The sequence below is a fragment of the Rhinopithecus bieti genome, unplaced genomic scaffold (assembly GCF_001698545.2).
Source record: "Rhinopithecus bieti isolate Rb0 unplaced genomic scaffold, ASM169854v2 scaffold_10347, whole genome shotgun sequence".
Taxonomy (NCBI): Eukaryota; Metazoa; Chordata; class Mammalia; order Primates; family Cercopithecidae; genus Rhinopithecus; species Rhinopithecus bieti.
Window position 1 is genome coordinate 1,873,974 of NW_016806836.1, and position 24,111 is coordinate 1,898,084.

The following is a 24,111-nucleotide window of genomic DNA, read 5'->3' on the forward strand; positions in this document are numbered from 1 at the left end:
CCATCCATCTACCCACCGACCCATCTCTCCATTCACCTCACTCACCTATCTATCCATTCAACCACCCACCCACCTATTTTATCCTTCAGTCATCCACTCATATGCATATTTATTTACTGATACATGCATTATTCACTCAAGTATCCACACATCTACCTACCTATCATCCATTCTTACATCCATCAATTTGCCCTTTTGCCCTCCCACATGTACATACACTTGCCCATCCACCCGTCTACGCATCCCTTTCCTTAGTCATTTAGCCGTCTTAGTCCTCCAACCACTCATCAACCTCGTAGCATTCTGTAAGCACCTACTCTGGACTAGACCATGTGCTGAGCATTTGGGAATTCACAGATAAATAATACAGAGTCCCAGGTTCTGGGAGCCCAGTTTAGTAGACATTGGCAAAGACAAGTCAACGATGCCCTAACCTAGGTCAGGGTTCCAGGCTCTACTCTTGGCAAGGTGAAACACAGGGAGATGAATGAGGGGTTGGGCATGCAGCACCCAGGGCTAAGAGGTGGGGTGTGAGGATTCCATCTCCAGATCTGCCTTCTGTGACCTGTGAGATCCCCTCTGACCTCCGATTTCCCTTTATTTTATTTTATTTATGTTTTTTTTTTTTTTTTTGAGACAGAGTCTCGCTCTGTCGCCCAGGCTGGAGTGCAGCAGTGGCCGGATCTTAGCTCACTGCAAGCTCCGCCTCCCCGGGTTCATGCCATTCTCCTGCCTCAGCCTCCCGAGTAGCTGGGACTACAGGCGCCCGCCACCTCGCCCGGCTAGTTTTTTTTGTTTGTTTGTTTGTTTGTTTGTTTGTATTTTTTAGTAGAGACGGGGTTTCACCGGGTTAGCCAGGATGGTCTCGATCTCCTGACCTCGTGATCCGCCCATCTCGGCCTCCCAAAGTGCTGGGATTACAGGCTTGAGCCACCGCACCTGGCCTGTTTTATTTTATTTTTGAGACAGGGTCTCACTCTGTCACCCAGACTGGAGTGCAGTGGTACAATCTCAGCTCACCATAACCTCTGCCTCCTTGGTTCAAGCTATTCTGCCTCAGTATCCTGAGTAGCTGGGACTACAGGTGCACGCCATCACGCTTGGCTAATTTTTATATTTTTAGCACAGATGGGGTCTCGCCATGTTGTCCAGGCTGGTCTCGAACTCCTGGCCTCAAGTGATCCACCCACTCACCCACTTCAGCCTCCCAAACTGTTGGGTTACAGACGGGAGCCACCACGCCCGGCATCCCTGATTTTCACGTGAATAAAATGGAGGAATTGTCGTTAATCTAGAGATGCCTGAGAACCCCTATAACTCTCAAAGGGAACGATTCCACCTGTCTCAGAGCAAATGCTACCTGATCTGATGTTTGTCTGTCCCCATGTGTGTCTTTCTCCACAAAACTGTTAGCTTCCTACATCCCCAGAGACTGGAAGGGGACTTGCCATACATCAGGCATTCATGTTTTATGAACGAATGATGGAAATAATGAAATGAATGAATGGATGGCTGCTCAGGAGGCTAGCATGGTGGGTGGGGTTAGAGGACAAATGTCTGGAACTCAGCCTCGGTGTTGCAGGTGGGAGGAAACAGACAAGGCTGGGCTTTTAGGGCACAACTCAGCAAAACAAACCAAGCAGGATAAGTCAGGCCCTGCTCCCTTCCCCCCATCTCCTGTGCCTTGTACACATGCACACACACACACTTATGCACACCTGCACCCTCACCACTTACCTCCAGTTCTTGGTATGTGGGGGCCCTTCCTCCAGGCGTAAGAGGGCATAGCGAGCTGCACTGAGAGACAGACCTCGGATCCCATCGCCCCACTCCTTTTCTGCCCTGGGAGCCAGGAACGGGGATCACGTGAGGGCAGAAAGCCAGGAGGGGGCAGGGAGAACCATCTACACTGCACTGGCTACCCCAGGGCAGAGTCATCTCTCAGGCTCAGAAAGGACATGCGTATCACTCCTGCCAACAGACTCACCCAAGCCTTGGCTAAGTTTCCTTGGAAAATCACTTCTAAATCCATTCTCTCACCATTCCTGTCCATTTCTCAAAGGCTCTGCCAACCCCCCATCTTCCAATGTCACCCCATATCACCCTCTCCCTCTGCTCCAGCACCATCCTCTCCCACTCCCTGCTTCATCTCACCCTCACCACCCTAATGCCTCATGACCCCTTCCCTCTCCTTCCCACCACCCCTTAGCCTTCCCCAGCCACCCCAACCTCCACTCCCCACACTCACCCACGGTACTCAATGTACTTGTAGATGAGTCCAGCAATGAGCATGGCCACCAGTGCATAATACCAGGAGCAGATGAACATGAGGGCCAGGCAGAGGCTCATGCCCAGGAAGGAGAGGGTCCTGGACAAGGTGGAGAGACCCAGCCTCTGAGCCCCAGCAGGGTTGTTGCTGAAGCCGGGGCTTAGACAGCAAGAGGGAGATGGGGCAGGGCATGGGAAAGACCTAGGAGGTGACAGGCCGGTCTAGGGGAGCTCACACCATCATCCCCATGAGAATCAGGGAGCTATGGGACCTTTTGGGTGAAGGAGAAGCCATGGACAGGGCACCACCCAATGCCCTGCCCAACTTCTGACACCCCACACCACCCTGTCCCTGTGCCTCAGACCCTGCCAGACAGGCCTGGCCAGGTGTGTTCTGAGGCCAGGGTCTCGGGGGAGTGGAAACAGGTCCTCCCAGGAGAAGGCCACCAGCAAAGCTGGAGCATCCAGACAGGAGTGGGCAGCCCTGGTTCTAGACCAGTTATGCCACACTCTTGCTGGGGGACCTTGGGCCAGTCCCTTTCCCTCTTTGGGCCTCAGTTTCCTTTTGTAGGACAAGCATGATCATTTCTGCTCTGTCTGCCACCGAGGGCCTATTGTGAGGATGAAGAGCCATAGAGGAAAATAATGAGAGAAACTGTAGCCCCTGTGCAATGAGCATCTGCTATGTACTGTAGTCCTCACAAGAACCCACAGGCAGGTGCAGCTATCATACCCATTTCACAGCTGAGGAAACTGAGGTTCTGAGAAGCTACATCATCAGCCCAAGGTCTCACAGCTAGGAAGTGCAGAGTCATGATTTGAACTCTGGCCAGCTGACTTCCAGCCTCCCTGCTACATTGTGAGCTATTGGGCATCACGGACAGAAGAGAGATTCCAGCCAAGACCACTTGTGATGCTGCTATGTTATTATTTATGATTGTTAGGAGACCCTCTCCAGGACCTTCCTCATGTGAGTTGGTCAACAAAAGCTGGAGAAAAAAGGATGTCCTCTTCACATTTGGGGTCCTTAGACCCAGAGGGGATGGACTGGAGTGAGGTAAGGAGTGGGGTGGAAGTAAGCAAGTGGTTCACTGGAAGTGTGGGGACAGAACACCCACCAATGGTAATATCGAAAGCGTGGCCTCCAGTTGGGTGTCCTCAGCAGCGTCTGCACCGCACAGGCCAGATTCACAAACATGTAGCACATCAGGAAGAACCTGGAACACAGGAAGGCCCAGGGGAGACAGAGATGCAAAGGGAGGCAGAAACAGAAACAGCAGCATGGGAAGAGAAAGAGGGAAAGGGGACAAGAAGTCAGGAGGTGGCCAGATCATGCTCTGGTGCTTAGCAAGGGGTTTGAAGCCAAATACCCTTACAACACACCCTGATAACACGTGTGGATGAATCTCTCTATAACAAACGATGGGCTTCTATAACCAGTGGGGAACTTCCTGGGGTTGTTAAAGTGTCTGGGTGGGTTGTCATGGGTAACGGCTGCAGGATTCAGATAGAGAAACACCCTGAGCCAGTGGGGAGGGCAAGAAGTCAGGCACGCACATAGACAGGATGGGGGCCACCTCGTCGAGGGATGCAATGAGGATGCCAATCTCGCAGATGCAGGCAGTCAGGAGCAGGGCCCAGGTCGGCTCTCCATTGGCCTTGCCATGGCCAAAGACCTGGGGACAGAGCAATCATCATGGGACTGAGACCTCAAGGACTTCTCAGCCCTCTCCCCTAGTCTTGGGAACCAGTGGAATAGAGGCAGGAATCCTATCACCAATGAGGAGGCAGGGAGAAGATGCATTTCTCTTTCTCAAGGAGAATACAAATGGATAACAGGCTTTTGCCGCATCTTGCCCACCCTGACATCAGCACCCCAGTGCAATGAAGTTCAAATGATCCCCAGAGGGGGAAAGCAGCTGCAGAGGACCAGATGGGAGAGGAGCTGTCAGGAAGCCAGCAAGCCACCACGACCCTGTGCTCCATCAGTCTTTTTTTTTTGCACCATGGTGAAAGCTACCCTTTTCTTGCCCTTTGACTGCCTCCCCAAGTCTCCAACCAACCACTGTGCCAAAACAGGGCCATTTATTTTTTCCCCAAGAGCAGACAATGCTCCAAGGGATGCACTGACCATGGGCCAAATCCCAAGTAAGACACACTCATCCTTCTCAGTGGAGTGCAGAGCAGAAGTGGCCCAGGAGGTAGTCTAAGGCTGGTTATGGCCCTGGGTCACTGTATGGTCTCTCTGGGCAGGGACCTGGCTAGTCTACTGAGGGTAAGCTCTTCTTCTCCCACACTGACCTGCAGGAAGGGAACAATGCCGTCCCTCGAGATGGCCTGCAGCAGGCGTGGCGCCCCCGTGAGGCTCTGCAGCCCAGCCCCACATGTGGAGAAGAAGGATCCGATGACAATTACCCACGGAGATGGCCAGGCCAGTGTGCCCACCACCAGGTTACCATTCACAGCTTCACCAAACCTGGAATGATGTGGACAAGAGATGCCAGGTGAGCAGTGCCACCTGGATTTCCAGGGCAGTTCTCCATATCAACTACAGAACCAACTGTGTACCTGCCACAGGACTAAGTTCTGTAAGGGTGACAGGGGAGGCAGAATCCCAAATGTTCCACTGTTTTTTCCTTAATAAAATAAATCTCTAATTTCCTGATACTGAAAACCAGGCCTCTAGGCCTGGCTCCAGCATAGGTCCCAGCCCCATGTCCCCCACTGCATTCCCTTACAGGAGCCTGGTGGTACCAGTGGAAAGTGACTCTGAGAGGACCCCCTACACCACCCGGCCAGTTGTGTGTGCCCATGCCCTTCAGACGTGAGTGCTCCAGGACACACAGCACTTACAGCTGCAGGCATGCGCACACATTTCTCCCCTCCACCCTGGCTCCCCATTGCCTGGAATGCCCTTCCTCCAAGCTACCTAATCTCTGCTCAACCTTGAAAGCAGGAAGGAGAAGTGAGATAAAGTGTATAAGACACTTCCAGCCTCCCCTCCTCTGAGAAGACTTCCCTGGGAAGACCCCTAAGGACTGGACTGAAGCCCCCAGGCTTTCCTATATGGCCGCCCCTACCGACTGCACTTAAAGTCTGTTGGCCAGTATAGTCCCACCCAAAAGAGCTCCTTCAGTACAAAAACCATGTGTTATCTATCTGCGCTGCCTCCAGAATCTCAGAGAGAGCACAGATAAATACCACTCCTGTCTATGTGACCAATACATGGACATTCAGTAAATGTTAGACACACTATTGAATTAACCCATTTTAAAGAAAAGGAAAGTATCATTATCCTAAAGGAAATGAGACACCATTCAAGTTTCTTGAACTGGAGTGACAGAAGGAGGATGAAATATAAGAAGAGGACTTTGCAAGCAACCCCCATGGCCTCCCTCCCACAGGCCCCTCACACAGGTCCCAGCACCCCCTGATGGGTCTGTTTCCCAGAACTCAGCCTTCTATACCCACCCCTCCCCGAGAATAGGATCAACCCCAATTATCTTACTTGTCCCGCAGGACGACCCCCTCAATGCAGGCCCCAAACAGAACAACGGAGCTGATGTCTGCAGCAGAGGATAAAGGAGAATCCCCACGGTTCAGTCCTCCCCATCCCCACCCCTCCTGCACCAGCAGCTAAAGCAGCAACTTCAGCTGCCCTCCCTCTAGTCCTCCCCCGAGGGTGGTCCCAGCGCAGCCGTGCAGGATACAGACAGCAGAGGTGGTGGCGATGGCCAGGATGGTGCCAGTGGGGATTGACTTCTGGGCATCCCTCAGGTCCCCAGAGCGGTTAGAACCAGCCATGATACCTGCAAAACAGAAGTGCAGCTAGGACTGAAGCCAGGGCCACAGGAGACCAGACAGATGAGAAAAAAGGGCACCACCCTCAGGGTCAGTGAGCCTGGATCTAGTCCTAACATACTGGCTTGTGTGAGACCTTGGCCGTGTTACTTGGCTTCTCCTGGCCTTAATTCCCTCATCTCTCCAATGGGAAGTGAAATGTTGGGGTTGCTTACATGGTGGGGTTGTTGGACTAAGAAATTCCCAGCATCATCATCGACTCTCTCCTCCCCATCCACTCCCAGGCAGAGTCTTCCCTCTCTGAGCTCCCCTTCACCTGTGACTGAGGGGAAGTAGATGCCAACCAGCAGGGTGAAGTAGGAGGTCATATCACTGAAGACATAGGGGTGGTCCATGTCAATAGGAGTGCCATCGGCCAGGCCCACCGAGGTCATCCCACTCCTCTCCACAATCACGCCTTTGGTCAGGTAGGAGCTCCAGAGGTTCTCTGTGGGGAGACAGAATGCTCAGGGGGAGGCCAGCCATCAGGGGACCAGAGCTCTGGGACCAGGAGTCAGGAGGGGGCAAAAAGTCAGGGTCAAGATCAACCCCATATCATTCTCCCTGGCCTTAGCTCTATTTCATTTCCACTGACATTTCCTAAGCTCCTGATTTGGGCCAGGCCATGTGCAGAGCTTTCACAGACTAATCAGACACAGTCTCTACCATCAAATAGTCCAATCTAGTGGAGTAAATAGGCACATAAAGACCCAACTCAGATTGAGTTGATGTGTCCCGAATTCATCTCACCATCCACCCACCCCAAACCAGCTCCTTTCCTGCATCCTATATCTCAGTAAATGGCACCATTATCAATTCTGACACCCTGCCCTACACTGCTCCCTCTCCCCTTCCCCAACTTCAATACCACCTCCAACTTCTGTCCTTTAACCCCTCCTTAATAGTTCTTAAATACGCCCCTTCTCTCCATTCCAAGGTCTCTCCACCGTGGCACTAGTGACCTTTCCGGCCAGATAATTCTTTGCTGTGGGGGACTGCCCTATAGCATTGTAGGATGCTTAGCAGCATCTGGCCTCTACCTACTAGATGCCAGGTACACCCTCCAGTTTTGACAATCAAAAATGTCTGCAGACACAGCCAAATGTTTCCCGGGTGGCAAAACAACCCTGGTTGAGAAGCACTGCAGTAATCCCCACAGACATCACTCCATCACTCTCATTCAGAAAACCATCATCTCTCTCTCCTGGACTCACAGCATCAGCCCCTTTCTGGCCCCCTGCCTCTCTCCTCTCACCCCTTTAACCCATCCACATTAGCAGCCAGAATGAACCTTCAAAAAATGGAGATTTGACCCACATCCTTCCCTTTCCCAAAACCCCTTGGTGGCTCCTCATTACCTTCAGAATGTGGCCCCAACTCTCCAACATGGCTTCCAAGGCCTGCCACGATCTAGCTCATGCCAGCCTCTCCTGCATCGCTTCTTTCTCCACCTTATTTTGCTCTTTATGCCCCAGTCATACCAAATTACTTGCGGTTGGAAGGACACAATATACTCTTCTGTATCTGCGTGCTTTTAGGCAAGCTGTTCTTCTGGTTGCAATTTCCTTACTCTTCTCATAGAACTGAAGATCTTTCATTTGTCCTTCAAAACCCTCCTCAGGTGAGTCCAGGAAGCCTACTGCCATCTTAAATACATGAACTCTCCCTCCCCTGGGCATTCTCTGTGCATTGAATGCACATCTACATATGGCATAATATATTTGCTAATACATCTATTTCTGCCATTAGTCTCCTTGAGGCCAGGAACTGTGGCATATTTATTTTGTGTTCCTAGCACTCAGCACAATGCTAGGCACTCTGTAGGTGCTCAGTGACTGCTTGTTACATTGATGACTTCTTTTCCTACTAGCAGTGAGATACTTGTCTCCTTTTCACCTTACTCCTCCCTGATGCCAAGGACAGAACGTAACCCAGAGTAGGTGCTCAGTTAAAGCTGATTGAATTTAGCTGAATCCCAAGGAGGGCCCCTTAATCCTGACCGCTTAACCTACAATCCCTGCAGCATTCCCTGGATGCCAGCCCTTGTCCCCCCACAGACCTTTGATGAGGCCACTGGCAGCACCAGGGATGCCCTGGATCTCCGTGACATTGTTTCGGGTGAAGTATTCATCACAGGTGGCGTTGAGGAAGCGAGAGGAGCAGAAAAGGCCCCACAGCTCTGTGGTCACCGTCTCATTTCCTTCCCAAGCCAGCTTGGCACAGACATCAAAGCCATGGCGAGACAGCGTGCGGTTACCCAGGAGGCAGATCCTAGGGAGAGAAACAAGGGAGGAAGGTGGGGAGCCACATAACCTTGCCCTGGCTGTACAATACAGCCACCGGGAGACCTTTTAAACACACGGATGCCAGGTCCCCATATCCAGAGTTCCTCGTTTAATTTAAATGAAGCCTGGCCATTGGCTTTTTTTTTTTTTTTTTTAAGCTCCCCAAGTGATTCTAGTAAGCAGCCAAGGTGGAGAACCACCGCATTAGTGCAACGCTATGTTTCAGCACCGTGGACAGCGGTCTCGGGGGCCGCCCTGCACCTCTGTCTGAGCAGTGGATGGAATGGACTTGAATCTGAGTGCCTGGACCCTCTAGACTTCTGTGTCTTTTCCCATCCTGGAGGAGTTGTCCAACACTAGGAGACTGTCCCTTTCCAGGAGGTTGTCCCCACCCAGGAAAAGTTTCCCTACCACAGACAGTATTCATTGCTTTGGAACTCGTTCCCACCTAATTCTTCCTAAGTCCACCCCACTAGCAAGCCGTTGACTCTTACAAGGCAAATTGTTCCCTCCTCCAGAAAAGTTACCCCACTCTAAAGACATTACCCCCAAGCCAAGAGAGATTTTCCCTCCCAAGGGAAGCTGCTCCCAACCCACACCACTCAGATTCTGAGGGACAGGGAGAGGGAGTTTGGCAGAGACTGTCACACAGACTCTGAAACAGGGCCAGGGAGTTAGGAGGATGATTCCTTGGGCTCAGAGCAGCAGTACTTACGGGAAGTTGGGCGGGTCGAAGGCAGACTTGATGACCCCAGCATAGATGGCCAGGATGGAGAGGATGACACAACCCAGGAAGACAAGGGCAAACTTGTTGACATACTTGACACCCACAAACACCACAGTGGCCATGCAGGTGAGCACACAGGTGCCGTAAACACGCATGTTGTTCAGCAAGGCTGCTGCCTCCCCACTGGCATCTTCTGCCTTGAAGATGGCCATGGCTGGGAAGAGGTAAGCCTGTGGGAAAGGGGCAGGAAGGAAGAACAGAGACCTAAGTCAGTGGCCCTTTGCACTACAGGAAGGGCTTTAGGAAAAAAGATGTTCATCACAGCACAGTCACAGTGGTGCCAGACTGGAAAAGACATCCAGTAATAGAATCGCTAAAGAAGGCATGGCCTGTCCTGCAAGGACTATGATGCAGCCATTTAAAAATTACATTGCAAGGCCAGGCATGGTGGCTCACACCTGTGATCCCAGTGTTTTGAGAGGCCAAGGTGGGAGGATCACTTGAAGCCAGGAGTTCAAGACCAGCCTGGGCAACAAAACGAGAGCCCATCCCAAAAACCAATAAAATACATTTTAAAAAAAATGACATTGCAAGGATGCTGGAAGTGATTACATCTGTTATTTTTGTTAACTATAACTCTAAAAATTATTTATCATTTTAATAATTTCTAATAGAAAGGTTAAAATAAATGTTCACCACTTGAGGTTGGGTGAATAAATCATGATATCCCCACACAGACTATGGAGCTATTTAAAAAGATGACGTAGTTGGGTTTTTTGTTGTTGTTGTTGTTGTTTTGGGTTTTTTTGTTTTTGTTTTTGTTTTTTTGAGATAAAGTTTTGTTCTTGCTGCCCAGGCTGGAGTGCAATGGTGTCATCTCAGCTCACTGCAACTTCCACCTCCTGGGTTCAAGTGATTCTCCTGCCTCAGCCTCCCAGGTAGCTGGGATTACAGGTGCCCACCACCACCCCTGGCTAATTTTTGTATTTTTAGTAGAGACAGGGTTTCACCATATCAGTCAGGCTGGTCTTGAACTCCTGACCTCAGGTGATCCAAATGTTTCGGCCTCCCAAAGATCTGGGATTACAGGCATGAGTCACTGCATCCAGCCAGTTGACATAGATTTATATGGACTGACTTTAAAAACTATCCATGGTACATTAGGTGAACACAATCAGGTTTTTGAAAAAGAATATGTCTTATTATCTCATTTTTATAAACTTATATGTGAAGATATATACATATATTAGTATATGTCTGTGTGTGTTTTCATAAGTACATCAAAATGTTATCAGTAGTTTTCCCTGAATCATAAAAAATGTGGATAATCTATTCTTTGTGCACATCTGTATTTTCTAAAATTCCCATGCTAAATATTAATGTTTACATTCTTCCAAGAGTTATTTTCACTGTAAATAATACACACAAAGAGAATATGAGTTGCTTAGGGAAGCATTTATGGTATAGGGTTATATTTTACATAGACAGAATACAATACCACATAGAAAAACAAAAACTAGAAGGCAGTACACCAAAATGTTAATGGTGACTTTCTTTGGGTGACTTATTTCCTTCTTTACATTTTTTCATGACTTGGATATTGCCCTAATTTTCTGCAATGGGCAGAACTGCATTTACAACAATTTTTCAAATATTTTAATTTTTAAAAGTCAAGGAAGTCTATTGTTCTCCCTCATCATTTGCCTCCTCAGGCCTTTCATGCCCAATCCATCCTCCCTGTCCTGCCCTCTTCCATCTGCTGCAAAACTAATAGCCGTGGCACCTTCTAGTTCTAGGTTTCCAAGGCAGTGTGGTATAGTGGACATGTAAATGTATCAAGAAGTAGGTGTTTGGTGAATGTTTGATTTTTTAGAGAGAATGGGAAGAATTCAGTTACAATGCTGTTTGTGACATGTAATCTCCTTTTTTTTTTTGAGTCTGGACCTACCAAATGTTAACTATTGTAAGATTATCGGTTAATTTTATTTTCTTCTCTACCCTTATCATTTTCATCAATGAAGCTGCATCACTTGTGTAAGGCTCTGGAAGTCAGAAAGACCAAGGTTCATATTCCTTCCATTGGTTCCTTAAACTGTAAGCCTCGCTTTCCTCATCTGTAAAATGGCCACCTTTTTAGCCAGGCACAGTGGCTCACGCCTGTCATCCCTGCACTTAGGGAGGCTGAGGTGGGAGGATCATTTAAAACTCAGGAGTTTGAGACCAGCCTGAGCAACATAGTGAGACCCTTATCTACAAAAAATACAAAAATTAGCTGGGCATGGTGGTGCCTACCAGGTACTTGGGAGGCTGAACTGGGGGGGATCACTTGAACCTAGGAATTCCAGGCTGCAGTGAGCCATGATTGTACCACTGCACTCCAGCCTGGGCAACAGAGTGAGACCCTGTCTCAAAAAAAAAAATAAAAAAGAAAAGAAAATGGCCACCTTTAATTCATGAGAGAGTCATGACAATAAAATAAAATGATATATTTCAAGCCTTGGGGCCTGCACAGAGTAGGGGCTTGGGACATGTCAGCTCCATTTCCTGTCCACCAGGGACACCTCATCAGCACCCATGCCCTGCAGGAAGGGGAGGAAGGATGGAGACCTAAGTCACCAGTCCTGGCTTCAAGCACTGCCCAGCAACCTGGTTTCTCTCCGTCAGTCACTATTCCCAACAGATCTCTTTACACGGGTCCCTCCCCTGGTTCTTCTCTTTTGCAATCCAATAGCCACCAGCCGTCTACCATTAACATCAGAGAGTACCTGTCTGTGGCCCATGGGAGGCAATCACACAATGGTAGCTGCTGCATAACATTACTGTTATTATTTCTACCGTATTTTAATTCATCAACCCACCTCTGCCACCTACCTGAGAGCTGAGTGACCTTGAGCAAGTTATCTCACCTCTCTGAGCTTCTCATTTGTAAAATGGGCATCATAATACTTAAACCTCATAACGATTCAAGAGAATGGCTGGAAAGCACTTGGAAGGATGCTGAGAGCTCAGTGGGTGCCTGATAAACGACAGCTGTGTACATTACATAATTATTGTATCTTGTCTCCCCAACCAGACTGTGAACTCTTTAGAAACAGAACCACATCTGACTTTGGCCTTACTGAACCACACCTTTGGCCTCACTGAAGGCCTGGCCTATAGGAGGTGTCCAGGGAGCACTGATTAACTGACTGACAGCCTGGGGTTCCACACCTCCTCCTCAGCCCCTCTCACCAGCAGGATTTCGATGGTGCCCAGGATGTACATGGCCCCAGCAAAGGTAGTGCCCAGGTAGAAGCAGAGGCCCACGGCGCCCCCAAACTCCGGGCCCAGAGACCTGGAAATCATGTAGTAGGAGCCACCAGCTGCAGAGAGAATCTGGTATCAGTGAGAGGGTCGAGGGCACTGGGCTGCTGTAAGGGGTGAGGGGTGTTCAGTGACAGAGGCAAAAGGGGGTTGCTCTGGGTCTCACAGGCTTATGGGCTGCAGTCCTAGAAAGGGGACTGGTGAGAGACACAAGCACCCACTCTGCTTGGATTTTGCAGCACTAATTACCATGTTGCTAATTACCCCTTTAAGGAGGTCGTGGCTCAGAAAATAGGATGGTGGAGAGGAGGGTCTCAGGATGAGTGGGGGGAGGGCTGCCCTACTCAACACTGGCAGCTGCCTCCTCCTCCCCTGCCCCCAATAGGGCTGCCCCTACCTACCCCATAAACAGATACAGCCCAGCCCCCTAGTCTATAATATTATCTCTCTTGGGTCTTGATGACCCCCAAAGCCCAGGGCTCTATCCCCTCTTCCAGCCAGCCATCCCCCCTCCCCACAAAGCCCCAGTCACCTACCAGGCACAACACCATTCGTTGCAATTGCACTCATGGAGATGGCTGTGAGCATTGTCTGTGAGGAAAGAGATCATCAGAGCAGTGGCTGGGGTGGGGGCCGCAGTGGCCTGGGTGGGTGCCAAGCCTTATACCCCATAAACACTAGCCAAACCCACAGGTTCTCTTCCGCTGAGCTGCTCCCTGGGCCTGTTCCAACTTCTACTCCTGCCAAGTCCTTCTTCTCAAGAAAACCTCTTATTCACCATGTGAACGGAAGGAGCCCAAGCAAGCCACAGCATCAGAGAGCTCTGGAAATCCCAGCCCGGTCTCAGACCAGATGACTGGCCTGAGACAACTCACTTCACTTCTCCAAGCCTCAGTTTCTCCCTCTATAGAATAGGAGTAACAGCTCCGACACTGAGTACCTCACATGCAGAGCTGTCTCAACGTTATGTACGAGGACACACAAATGTATCAAGACGTAGGTGTTTGGCGAATATTTGATTTTTTAGAGAGAATGGGAAGAATTCGGTTACAATGCTGTTTGTGACATGTAATCTCATTTTTGTGAGTCTGGACCTACCAAAATGTTAACTATTGTAAGAGTATAGGTGAATTATATTTTCTTCTCTACCCTTATCATTTTCATCAATGAGCTGCCTCACTTGTGTAATTACACACAGAGAGATCCAGGTGAAACTTGGTTAACAGCCATCAGGGACAAGCCTGTGAGATGCAGGAAGGACCAGTCAGGCCTAATTTACTCTCAAAGATCATAAGCAGTGGTTCCTATAAAAAGCTCAGGTCTCATGCTTCCATCCTCCCACCTCCCACCCCCAGGTCTCTGCCAAGCCCCAGCTGTCAGGGGGTGGTGAGGGGAGGGGTGTCACTCACACAGGAGCAGCAGATGAACACCATGCAGAAGGACTCCATGATGCCTGCAATGCCCACCACCCAGGTGAGCCGCAGGAAGAGGATGACGCCAAAAATGTTCTGCAGGCACGGCAGGTACACGCCCATGAAGGTGCCCATGCGTGGGGCCTGCCAGGGAGGCCAGCATCAGTCTCTGCAGTCCTCATCATTACCAACACCCCAGGCATGCTCCTCCTCCATGTTTTTCCACCCCCACCTTCCTCTTCTCTCTATCGCCATCCCTTCATCCCTCTCCTTTCTGATTCGTGTGCCCTTTACCTCCCTCCATTCAAATCCATTTTTCTCCCCCATCCTTCCCCACCTCCCATCCATCCCTTTTCTTCCATTTCTCATCCCCCAAGGCCCTCACCTGCACCGGCTTCTTTCTTCCACCCTCATTGTTTTCTGCCTCTTCGTGCTCCCTACTTCCCTGGGGCAGGTTGGTGTAGTTGGCCAGGCCACTGAGCAAGGAGGACACCATAGGGCTGGTGTCCATCTCCTCCTACGGAGGGAGGGTGTCAGTGCTAGGAGTCTAGGGGAGCAGGTGGAGTGAGCTGGGTGGTGAGGGGCAGAAGAAGAGATGGGGGCAAGCAGCACTAAACCATTGAGGTTGGGATGAGATGGGAAAGGAGGAGGAACAGGTGAGGAGACCAGGGGTAAGAATGGTAGGATGCGGAGAGGAGGGCAGGGAGCAGAAGGAGTAAATCCCAGGAGGGAGGAGGGATGGGGAGGCTCAAGGAAGAAGGTGGACTCAAGGGAGGGGTGGAGAGGAGGGTACTATTCCCTAGGGAGGGAGGGAGGAAGCAGCTGATGAATCAGGATGATGAGTTGCAGGTGGGGGCCCAACAGCCCTAGCAGCCCACCTCAAACAAGGCCATGTTCTTGCCATCATACTCCTTTCCCCTCTCTGTGTCAGTGCTGTTGATGAAGGGACTGCTTTCCTTGGGGTTGCCATCACCTGAGAAGGCAGAGGGGTCAGAGATCTGGCACCAATCAGTTCTTGTCCAACCACCTGGGCATACAGTGGTGTAGCCACGGTAGCCCTCTGAATCTCAGTTTGTGCATTGGGAAGATGGGGCTAATACCACCTTCCTTGCAGAATTGTAGTTGACAGTATGTGCACAGAGCCTAATGCACTAGCTGGCATGCACTGCGTATTAACAGATGTGTGAGTGCTTCCTTGCTCTTGGGGGTCCTATTCCATTTACAAGGACACCCCAAGACTCTCCAGAGTTACCTTCTTAACTATAGCTGGGCTCATACCAGTGTTAGGGGTGGAGGCATGTTCTTCCCAGTGGAGAAGGCCTGCCTTCTGGGAGCACTACAGACTGAGGCCCCAAGGATGTGCTACTTCTTGAAGAAGGTCCCCTCATTATGCCAGAGATCCCCTCTGGCACCTCCTGTGCTCTTTATTCATCTTCATTCACAATATGTTTACCAAGTGTCTACCATGTGCCAATATAGGCATGGGGGAAGCAGGGTAAGACACAGAAAACACCATCCTTGCTCTCAGGAGACCAACCCAAGTGCAGGGAGACAAACCAGCAGCTAGGAATTTCCAATCTGGCATGGTCAATTATAGGATAGAAGATCAAGGGACTGTGGGACACAGGAGAGGCATCCAGCCCAGCCTGGGAGGTCATGGGAGGCTTCCCAGAGGAAGTGACGTGTCCACTGAGAGCTGAAGAATGAGTAAGAGCTAGCCTGGGAGGGAGGCAGGGAGGGTGTTCCAGGCAGACAGAATAGCAGAACAGCATGTTCGATGGCCCAGAGGTGACAGCGAACAGAGTGGGTTAGAGGAATGAAGTATCATCTGGCTGGAGTCTGTGGAATGGGGCAGTGAAAAGTGAAAAGGTGAGCCTGGGAAGGGAAGTGTGGGCTGGGCCCTTAAATGATTAGCAGGTCATGTTGAAGAATGTGGACCTCATCCGGAGGGCAATGGGGAGTCATTGAAGAGTTTCAGGCAAAAAAAAAAAAAAAAAAAAAATACCACAAATAAACCCGTGTTTTAAAGCCATCACTCGGACTTTTGGGTGAAGAAAACAGTACGGTAGTTAGAGACTTTCAGTAACCCAGGAAAGGGCTGATGATGTCCCTGACCAGAGCAATGTAGAGCAACAGAAATAATTATTGGCATATTTCCATGCCAGATGTTTGGCGGGGGGAGGAAGAATCTAGGATAATGTCTGGGGTTTCTAGCATAGGTGAATGGTTGGAGGATGGTGCTATTTGATAAATGAGAAGACTAGAAAAGGAGGAGTTTGGAGGTGGGGAAGATGCTGAATTTAGCTGAGGGTGAGGCACTATAGGGCACTCAAGTGGATACATCCAGACGCCACCTGGATATATGAATCAGGAAACATGCAACAAAGAGGCTGGTCAGGAGAAAGAGATGAGGGTAAGCTATGTAAACACATGTGGGATGCGTGTGAAGCCATGCACCTAGATGAGATCACTCGAGGAGAAAGTATCTTGGGCACCACGGGGGAAGGTCCCTTCAGAAAGATATAAGAGACCCCACAGGTACATTTCCTTGGCTTCAGCCATGACCCTTCCTCAATTCCAGGGCTGACTTCCAGTGGTTGACATCTCTCTGGACACTGGGGAAACTCCCCGCTGATCAAACTCCAAGTGAAATTGAGGCCCTAGGTTCTCCTGTCTCCTCAATAGCTGACATCCCTTTCTCCCCATCTCCATCCATCTGCATCTTCCCCGTCCTCCTCTCTACGTCCAGGAAGCCTTCCTCAGTCACCCAGCCAGAGCATGGCCTGTCTCTGTTATAAAACCAATCTCTTCCTGACTAAAAATTGGGCCAGGAGGAGTGATGCCTCGCCTGCTCCAAAGAAACCCACCACCCAGTCTTCTGCCACCACCTCCAACTCATCTATCAAGGCAGAAACTCCCGGTTGTCAAATAGGGTGCAATCGTCAGCTCTTTCTTCTCACATATGTGAGTTCCTGGGAATAACAGACGCACCTCCCAGCACATAATAGGTGCTCAGGAAAAAGTCTTTGGAGCTAAATTCTCCGGGGCTCCCTTCTGGACCCCAGGGTCTCAGAAGAGCTCTCTGGGGCCAGAGAACAGGAGTACAAGAAAGAGGTAGATTCCCCCTCCTTTTAAAATGCTGACAGTATGCCTCCTGTTCTCAGCACACCACGGTGTGGACTAGAGAGATTGAGGGGACCTGAGGTGAGAGGAAGTTTCCTAACGGTTAAGAAAGGGGGCTGAAGTTATGGAAACTGACATTCCAGTCCCAGCTTCACTGGGTATGTCGTCACTTTCAGCAAGTCACAAACTCTCTACGCCTCAGTTTCCTCCTTTGCAAAGGGATACTAACCAAGCTTAACTCATAGGGCTGTTGCTGGGATTAAATTAAATAATGCATATTAGGTGTGCCTGTCACGAGTGTAGCTATTGCTATTATTACAATTGCGATTATTATTAACATATTTGGTGCCCACCCAGCCGGGGCTCCCCACCCCACACCGCACCTCCAACCGCAAGATTTTGGGGTCCTGTCTCCTATGGAGCTGGGTCCCTTTCCCCGCAACATCCCCTCTTAGGGCCAGGACAACCAGACAGGAGAAACCCTCCCCTCTGCCTTTCACACCCTCTCCCAAGCTCCTCCTCCTTCGCGGGGGCGGGTGGCGCTCAGGGGACTGGAATGGGGGCGTCCTGGTCCGAGACCCTGCAACTAGGTGGCCCCGCGCCGGTCTCCATGGCGACCGCGCAGGCCAAGAGCGCAGCGCCGAGCCTAGCCGGCCGCGCGCCCGCAGCCGCTTATGTAACGCGGCGCGCAGCGCGGAGCCAGACTCCATGCCGGATCCGGGCCAGGAGATGAGGGCAGGGGAGAGTGCGGCTAGGTAGGCTCGTCCTGGGTCCCGCCTTTCCACTAGCTGCCTGGGCGGGACGCCAGGCTCCCGGGACTTGTCAGCCAGGGCCGATTTCGTCCCCTCCCTGAACGCCAGGCGCACTGGTTGAGGGGGATGGGGAATAAGCTTCCGAGTTCTCAAAGAACCAGAACAGCTAAGGGGAAACTCGCCCTGATTCCCCAGAGCCAAGAGTAAGGGTGATGCGGGAGCGCCGAGCCGCGCGCCCGCGAGAGGCTGAGGCTGAACCCTCCCCGCCCCCGCCCCCTGGGAGCTCTCAACCCGAATCGGCTTTCAATTAAGCTGCGGCGGCCAGAGCTCCCGGGAAGGAAACAGGCGAGCGGCGCAAGCCAAGAAGCCTCCCCGGGGCCTGGGGCTGGGCCTAGGGGAATCCCTAGGCCAGCTCCGAGAGGGAGAGGGGGCGTCAGACCTCAAGGGGAAAGAAGACCGGGACACATCCCTGGGCTCTTCTTCAGTCCAGAAGTGCGCTCTTGCTCGGGCCATCCCCACCGGCCCGAGGTCAGCAACCAGTTCCTTCCCGTACATCCCCAAGAATCTAGAATCAGAGATGTCAGGGGCTCTTGGCCTGATGGTCCTCTCTCAAGCCCAGAACGTCTTTAGCACCTCCTACCACCATCTCCAGGCACCGCTTGGGGAAGGGGGGACTTCTCTCTCTGGGACCCAGAGCACATGACCCAGGTTCTGGCCTCTTGAGTTCCAGGTCCTGGACCCTACGTAGAGAAAGAAGGTCTCCAGATGGGTCCGCTGCACTCAGTGTCTAGAAACTAACGGAGAGGGGATAGAACTGAAGCGAGTTCCTAGTTCAACTCCTGCCTCACACACACTGATGCCTCTTTTCTAGGCCTCCTGAGCCCCCATGGAAACCCCAAGGCCTGGTGAAACCTTGGCAGAGAAAGCGGGTGCTGGGGAATGGGACCATACCCGATTTCTGAGGGAACAGACAGATGCTCTCTCATCTAAGCCCCCCTCTCAGAGTGGAGGCATCTGAAGGGGATCCTGGATGGACAGATCCGTGTCGGGATGCCTGCCGCTGCTGCAGACTCAACTTTGCCAAACTCCCCCGCCCAACCCCCGGCCAGAAGCCCGCGGGGAGGGGCGGATGCTGGATGAGGTGATCCCAGGGTCACTGGGGAGGTGGATGAGCTGGCCAGCTAGGAGTTCTGGCACCTGTATACCACTCAGCCCCCAGGAGGAATGAGGAGTTGCAGGAAGCGGGGGCGGGGGAGGGGGGTCAGACAAAGGATCAGGGACCCTGGTGTCCCCAGCCTTTCCAAGCGGCCACTTAGCCCTGAGATCCAGGATCCGGAGGACCTCAGAGTCAAGGTTGCCAATCCCTAGAAGACCCTGCTCTTTCAGTCCTAGGCGCCATTCCCCAGAGGGATCTGCGGGAGTCTAGGCTCATAGGGTCAAGCAGTGCCCAGAGGAACGTTTGAAGGCGCTGAGCGCAGACAGCAGGCGCGGGAGGCGCGCTAGTGCGCAGGGGACGCAGCGCCGCTGGAGAGTTGGGGGTGGGGGTGGCTGACAGCCGTGATGGATGGCTGAGACCGCTGGGGGGCGGCGGGGGGCCTGGGAGCCTGAGGGGGTGGCTCGCCCCAAGACCTCGGAGCAAGGAAGCCGCAGAAGAGGGCAGGGGAGAGCGGGAGCAGCCAAAGGACTTGTCCCAAGCCCCTCGATTCCTTGCGAGTCTCCGCACCCACCGCAGCGCGTCCGCAGTGTCCGCGCCGCGGCGCTGAGGATTCAGCCGCTGGGACCCCATTTCTGAGGCCTCACTGGGAAAGCTGGCAGAGCTAACTAAAAAGATTCCCCCCGCCCCGCCCTGGACCGCCCCAGGGAACTGAGAGGAGGGGGAAAGAGGGAAGAAAGAAGGGTAATCTTGCTTCCCGTCCTGAATAGGAACCCACGGGAAAGCGAGAGAGAGAGAGAGAGATTCTGCAAAGTAGACCTGAAAATCTATGGAGGAGGTATGCTTCAGTCTGAGGTCGGACCTTGGGAAGCCTTGGGGGAGGGGTCCCAGACCGCACCAAGGGTTCCCTTAAGGAGACACCGCAGCCCGGACGGGGGCTGTCATATGGCCCCAACCCCCCCCCCCCCCCCACACACACACAGACACACACACACACACACACACAGCCACCTCTTCCCCCATCTTCCAGATGGAAGTCTTAGAACGAGGGACTGCAGCAGACTGCGCCCCCCAGCACCACGGGTGCCTGCTCTGCGCCAGGACGCCGGGGTCCCCTGTCGGGGAAAGGAGCCCTCCTCCCGCCGTCGAGCTCCACATCAGCCCATTCTAGGTCTTCTATCCCCTTCCCACCGCCTCCTCGGTTTAGCTAACCCAAGTCGGCCCGAAGCCGTGGGCAGCGACAATCCCCCGGCCCGCAGCTCTGCCACCGGGCGCGGCGCATTCCAGCACCTTGGACAGCGCCCGGAGCATTCCAATGGAGCTCAGCTCCAGGCTGCGGCCGGCGCCCACCGCCCGGGTCAGTCCCAGCCTCCTCTCTGAAGGAGGTGGCCCCCGCTCCGCCTCTAACCCCAGAGCTGCCTCCTCTCCTCGCTGCCCCTCCCCGCCGCCCCCGGACCACAGCTTACCCGGGTTGGCTCCCCCGTCGCCGTCCTCGCAGTCCGTCAGGTTGTTTAGCATGGTGGCGGCGCGGCCCCTGGTCTGGGGATGGCTGCGCCGCCTCGCCCGCACCCCTCTACCCGCCTTCGCCGCTCTCTCGTTCGCTCTAGCTCTCTCTGGCTCTCCGCTCCACGGAGGAAGAAGCTGCAGTGCCCGCCCGCCCGGCGCACACACACTCGCACACGGACACACGCTCACACCCGCGCGCGCCCCCCTCAGCAGCGGCGCTGCTCACCTCATCCCGTATGCAGGAGGCGTGAGCCACTGGCGGGGTTTTGGGGGGAGAGCGGGAGGGAGGGAGAAGAGAAGATGAGGGGCGGGCAGAGCGCGACTAGTGGCCCCCTTGCACGAAAACTGGGGGATTGCGTGGGTGGGATGAAGGGGGTGCTTCGGGGGACAGGGCCTTGCCTCCCTTGAGCAGACGCAGCTCCCCCCCACCCACTCTCCGGGCGGGGCCCGGCACGTGGGCAGGTGCCATCCCGCGCCCTAAAAATAACGGCAGGGAACTAGGTCGCGGCCGCGGGGAGGCGGCCCCGCAGCGGCTGCCTGACTGGGGGTCTGGGGTAACCTCCAGGGGGAAGATAAAGGGCACTGAAGTGGCCGTGGAGGTGCGCCATAAAACATGGGGCCCTTGAGAAGCCTCTCTGCAAGACTGGAGAGGCCAACCCTGAAGTGGGGGAGGAGAACCAGACCCTCTTTCATACCACTGCTCAAGAGATTGGAGCTGGAGGCATGTAGAGCCTAGGGCCCATAACTAAAGCAATGTGCTACCCCCAGGGGCGTTCAGGTCACTGAACTGACTGATCCAACCTGTCTTAAAATGGGTGGGGTAGCGCCTGAGGAGTTACAAGGAACTCTCTCAATGTGCTTAGACTGACAAGAGTCCCAGCATCCCACCCCCAAGACAAGTCCCTGGAGCCCACAGTCAGGGACCTTCTGACTGCTGACTGATCTAGAGATGAGACCTGGTGAGGAGGAGAAGAGGCAGCAGTGAGGCTCCAGGGAGGACCGACTTTCCACCAGGGATGGTGCAGCCTCTAGGGAGGACAGGCTGGTCCTGAGGCTGGCCAGGGACAGAGTGGGGGAGGGCGGAATGAGGCCGCCTGTCGGTTTGAGACCAGATTTTCTCCTGGGGCAGAAGTGTCTAATCCCCTAATCCAGGATTGCTTTCTGAGGCTTCCAGAGCCGACATGCTCTCTGTCCTCCTCCCGGCTCCCCTTAGGCCAATCCCCCAGAAGCTTGATCATCCTGGGACCCCTCAGCGCCCCTAGAGTCCAGGTTTGAGCCAGTGGTGCAGACATCTCAGGAAGTGGCATCAGAGGTTTGAAAGCTTTGAGTCTCTAGAACATCTAAACATCTGATGATAGGAGTAGATCAGGGTAAACAATCTTCACACTCGCACTAGCTCTCTCTCTCGCTGGCCCTCTAAGTTCCAGAAGAGTTCTAGGGTTGGGAAAGGATCAGTCATTGTATCTTACACACACTTTCATTTCACAGATGAAAAAACTAAGGCCCATAGAGGGAAAATGACTGCCTGTGGACATAATGCCAGTGGATGGCAGAATTTGGTCTAGCATCCAGATTGCTTTACTCCAGTTTAGGACTCTCTTCATTGATAGAACTTATAAAAGTGGCCTTGCCTCCATAGAAGAGACAAGGATGCAGTCATATCCATGCCCCTCAGCAGCCTCTGATTATTAGCTCCTGAAAACAAAACAAAACAAAACAGGCACTAGGTCTGAGATGTGCTTTCTTCCTTTGCTTGTGCTCAGGCTTCAGGGGTGCAGGGCTAGAATGGACTCTTGGCTTCCAACTGAAGGGGAAGCCTCCAGAAAACCTGCAAAAATCCTAAAGAGCCATTCATATCCCTGGAGACTGGGGTATAGGACAGCACTTTTTTCAGGACCATGGACAGGATCCAGGGCTCAGCTTTACTTGTATTAACACAATTTGTCAGTGGCTTCAGATTGGGTCAACAGTGGAGTTTTCAGCAGCTGACTCAAAAGTGCCTCTGAGGGACCTACCAACCAAGCATCGCTGCCACTTCATTTTTCAGATACCCAAAGGATCCTTCAGGGTGGAAAGGTAGCTATTCAGACAAGTTGTGGGCACTGATATTCTTGGCTCTCCCAGAGAGAAAACCACCAAAAGAGTGAGACGAGTTTGAATTGGTGACAGCGGTTAAAAGAAGCCAGGGTTCAAAAAATTTTAAGCATGCCACTCCACTCTACACACACACACACACATACACACACAGCACCAGCAGCAGCAGCAGCAGCACTGTGGTCTACTACTCTGCAGAGATGCATAACAGTAAAACACATGTAGCAGGTTTGTCAGAGAAGTGCTGTAGAATGAAGGAGATGCTGGGATTTTTCAGTAATCCCAGGTCTGGCATGTTTCCCTGGGGTTATTTTCCTTCATTTGTGGTCCAGCTTTGGTCACTCAGAAGCTAAGTCCATGCATGGGGAAACCTAAATTCTATGGAGTACAGGTGAAGGCAGGAGTGATTCCTCTTCCTCTGGGGAACCCATCTGTCCACCTTCACTAGAGTTCCTATCTCAAGAGCCATCTGAGATTCAGGAGATAGTGGTTCTATTGTATCCTCTGCCCCTAAATTATCTCTGTATCTCTGGGCAAAATCAGGTTCCTCTCTGTGGGCCTCAGTATCCCATCTGTAAAAATGAGTTAGGTTGTATAATCCATGGCACTTCTTCCTGCTCTGAAAACTCTTAGTGCTCTATTAATCTCAGACCAAAGCCACACATCCCTTCCTGAGGAGCCCAGACCAAGTGAGCAGACAGTTCCAACGGGAGACCCCAGCCCCTCCATTGACACCCCTCACCTTTCAGGAAGATTGTGCCCTATTCTGGCCTCCGGCCAACTCTCTGTGGTGAGGTTTAGAGAAAACACATGGTAGGCACCCACGACACTGCCAGCCTGGCGCTGGCCAGTAAAAGGTGACCCGCAGCTTGGAGCCCCAGGAACCTGGCTGCCAGCACAGCATCCCCTCCCAACCAAGAACCCTGGGGAGATCTGGGGCCAGGGAAACCCTCTCATTAAAGCAGCACAAGATGCAGAGCTAGGGAGGGTCCTATTTCTAAACTCTGAGTCTCTCAAACTCATACCCCCTCCCACCATATGTCTCAGAGAGAAAAAAGCTCAGAGAAGCTGCCTCCTGAGTGTCAGGATTTGGGAACTGGAAGAGATATTATAAATTATTTTTCCACTCTCCACTTATTGTGAAATTGGAGTCTGAAAATGGAAAGGTTCACATTTTCTTCATGGGGTGAATTTGTAACAGACTAGGGACTAGAACCCAGCCCCCTGACCTCCTGCCCAGGACTGCATCAACTGAACCAGGACGAGGGGCTGTTTGGAGGAAGCTAGAGCCACCGGACTGGGTCCTCTTTTCACAGGAGGCAGGCATAGCATTCCTCCTTACGGCTCAATCCCTCTGCCTCTGCATCTCCACTGCATTACCCCCACAACCTAACCCACCCACCACTATCTGTAGCCTCATGGACCCAGGGCCCTGAATGCCCTCCTTCACTCTTCTTCTCCCCCACCCGCATGCCCCATCCTCGGACCCAAAACCTTAGCAGTGAATTGATGAGTCCAGCGCAAAGCACACCCCACACACACAGGGCTCACTGCGGAGCACGTCAACCACCACCATCTCCGTGGCAACCGGGGGTTTAATTAACAGGCTGCAGCCCCATCACCATAGCAACGGCACCCCAACAGCCCT

The 24,111-nt window shown here is 52.4% G+C and overlaps 1 protein-coding gene across 3 annotated transcripts in view; it reads right to left on the reverse strand.

Annotated features, from left to right (window-relative positions):
• The window catches only part of SLC12A5 (solute carrier family 12 member 5), a 31,672-nt gene extending 10,934 nt beyond the window's left edge, over window positions 1–20,738 (reverse strand). Inside the window, exons 1-16 of one of the 3 annotated variants that reach the window (XM_017877914.1) lie at window positions 20,596–20,738; window positions 14,714–14,808; window positions 14,221–14,352; window positions 13,833–13,979; window positions 12,960–13,014; window positions 12,352–12,482; window positions 9,109–9,350; window positions 8,168–8,379; window positions 6,386–6,556; window positions 5,979–6,077; window positions 5,777–5,834; window positions 4,570–4,744; window positions 3,826–3,944; window positions 3,387–3,485; window positions 2,249–2,368; window positions 1,738–1,842 (exon numbers count right to left, since the gene is read on the reverse strand). In XM_017877914.1, the coding sequence (XP_017733403.1) occupies window positions 1,738–1,842; window positions 2,249–2,368; window positions 3,387–3,485; window positions 3,826–3,944; window positions 4,570–4,744; window positions 5,777–5,834; window positions 5,979–6,077; window positions 6,386–6,556; window positions 8,168–8,379; window positions 9,109–9,350; window positions 12,352–12,482; window positions 12,960–13,014; window positions 13,833–13,979; window positions 14,221–14,352; window positions 14,714–14,728 (1,880 nt within the window). In that variant the 5' untranslated portion in view covers window positions 14,729–14,808; window positions 20,596–20,738. The other 2 variants (XM_017877913.1, XM_017877915.1) reach the window with 2 other exon arrangements.
• Window positions 20,739–24,111: the final 3,373 nt, after the last annotated feature.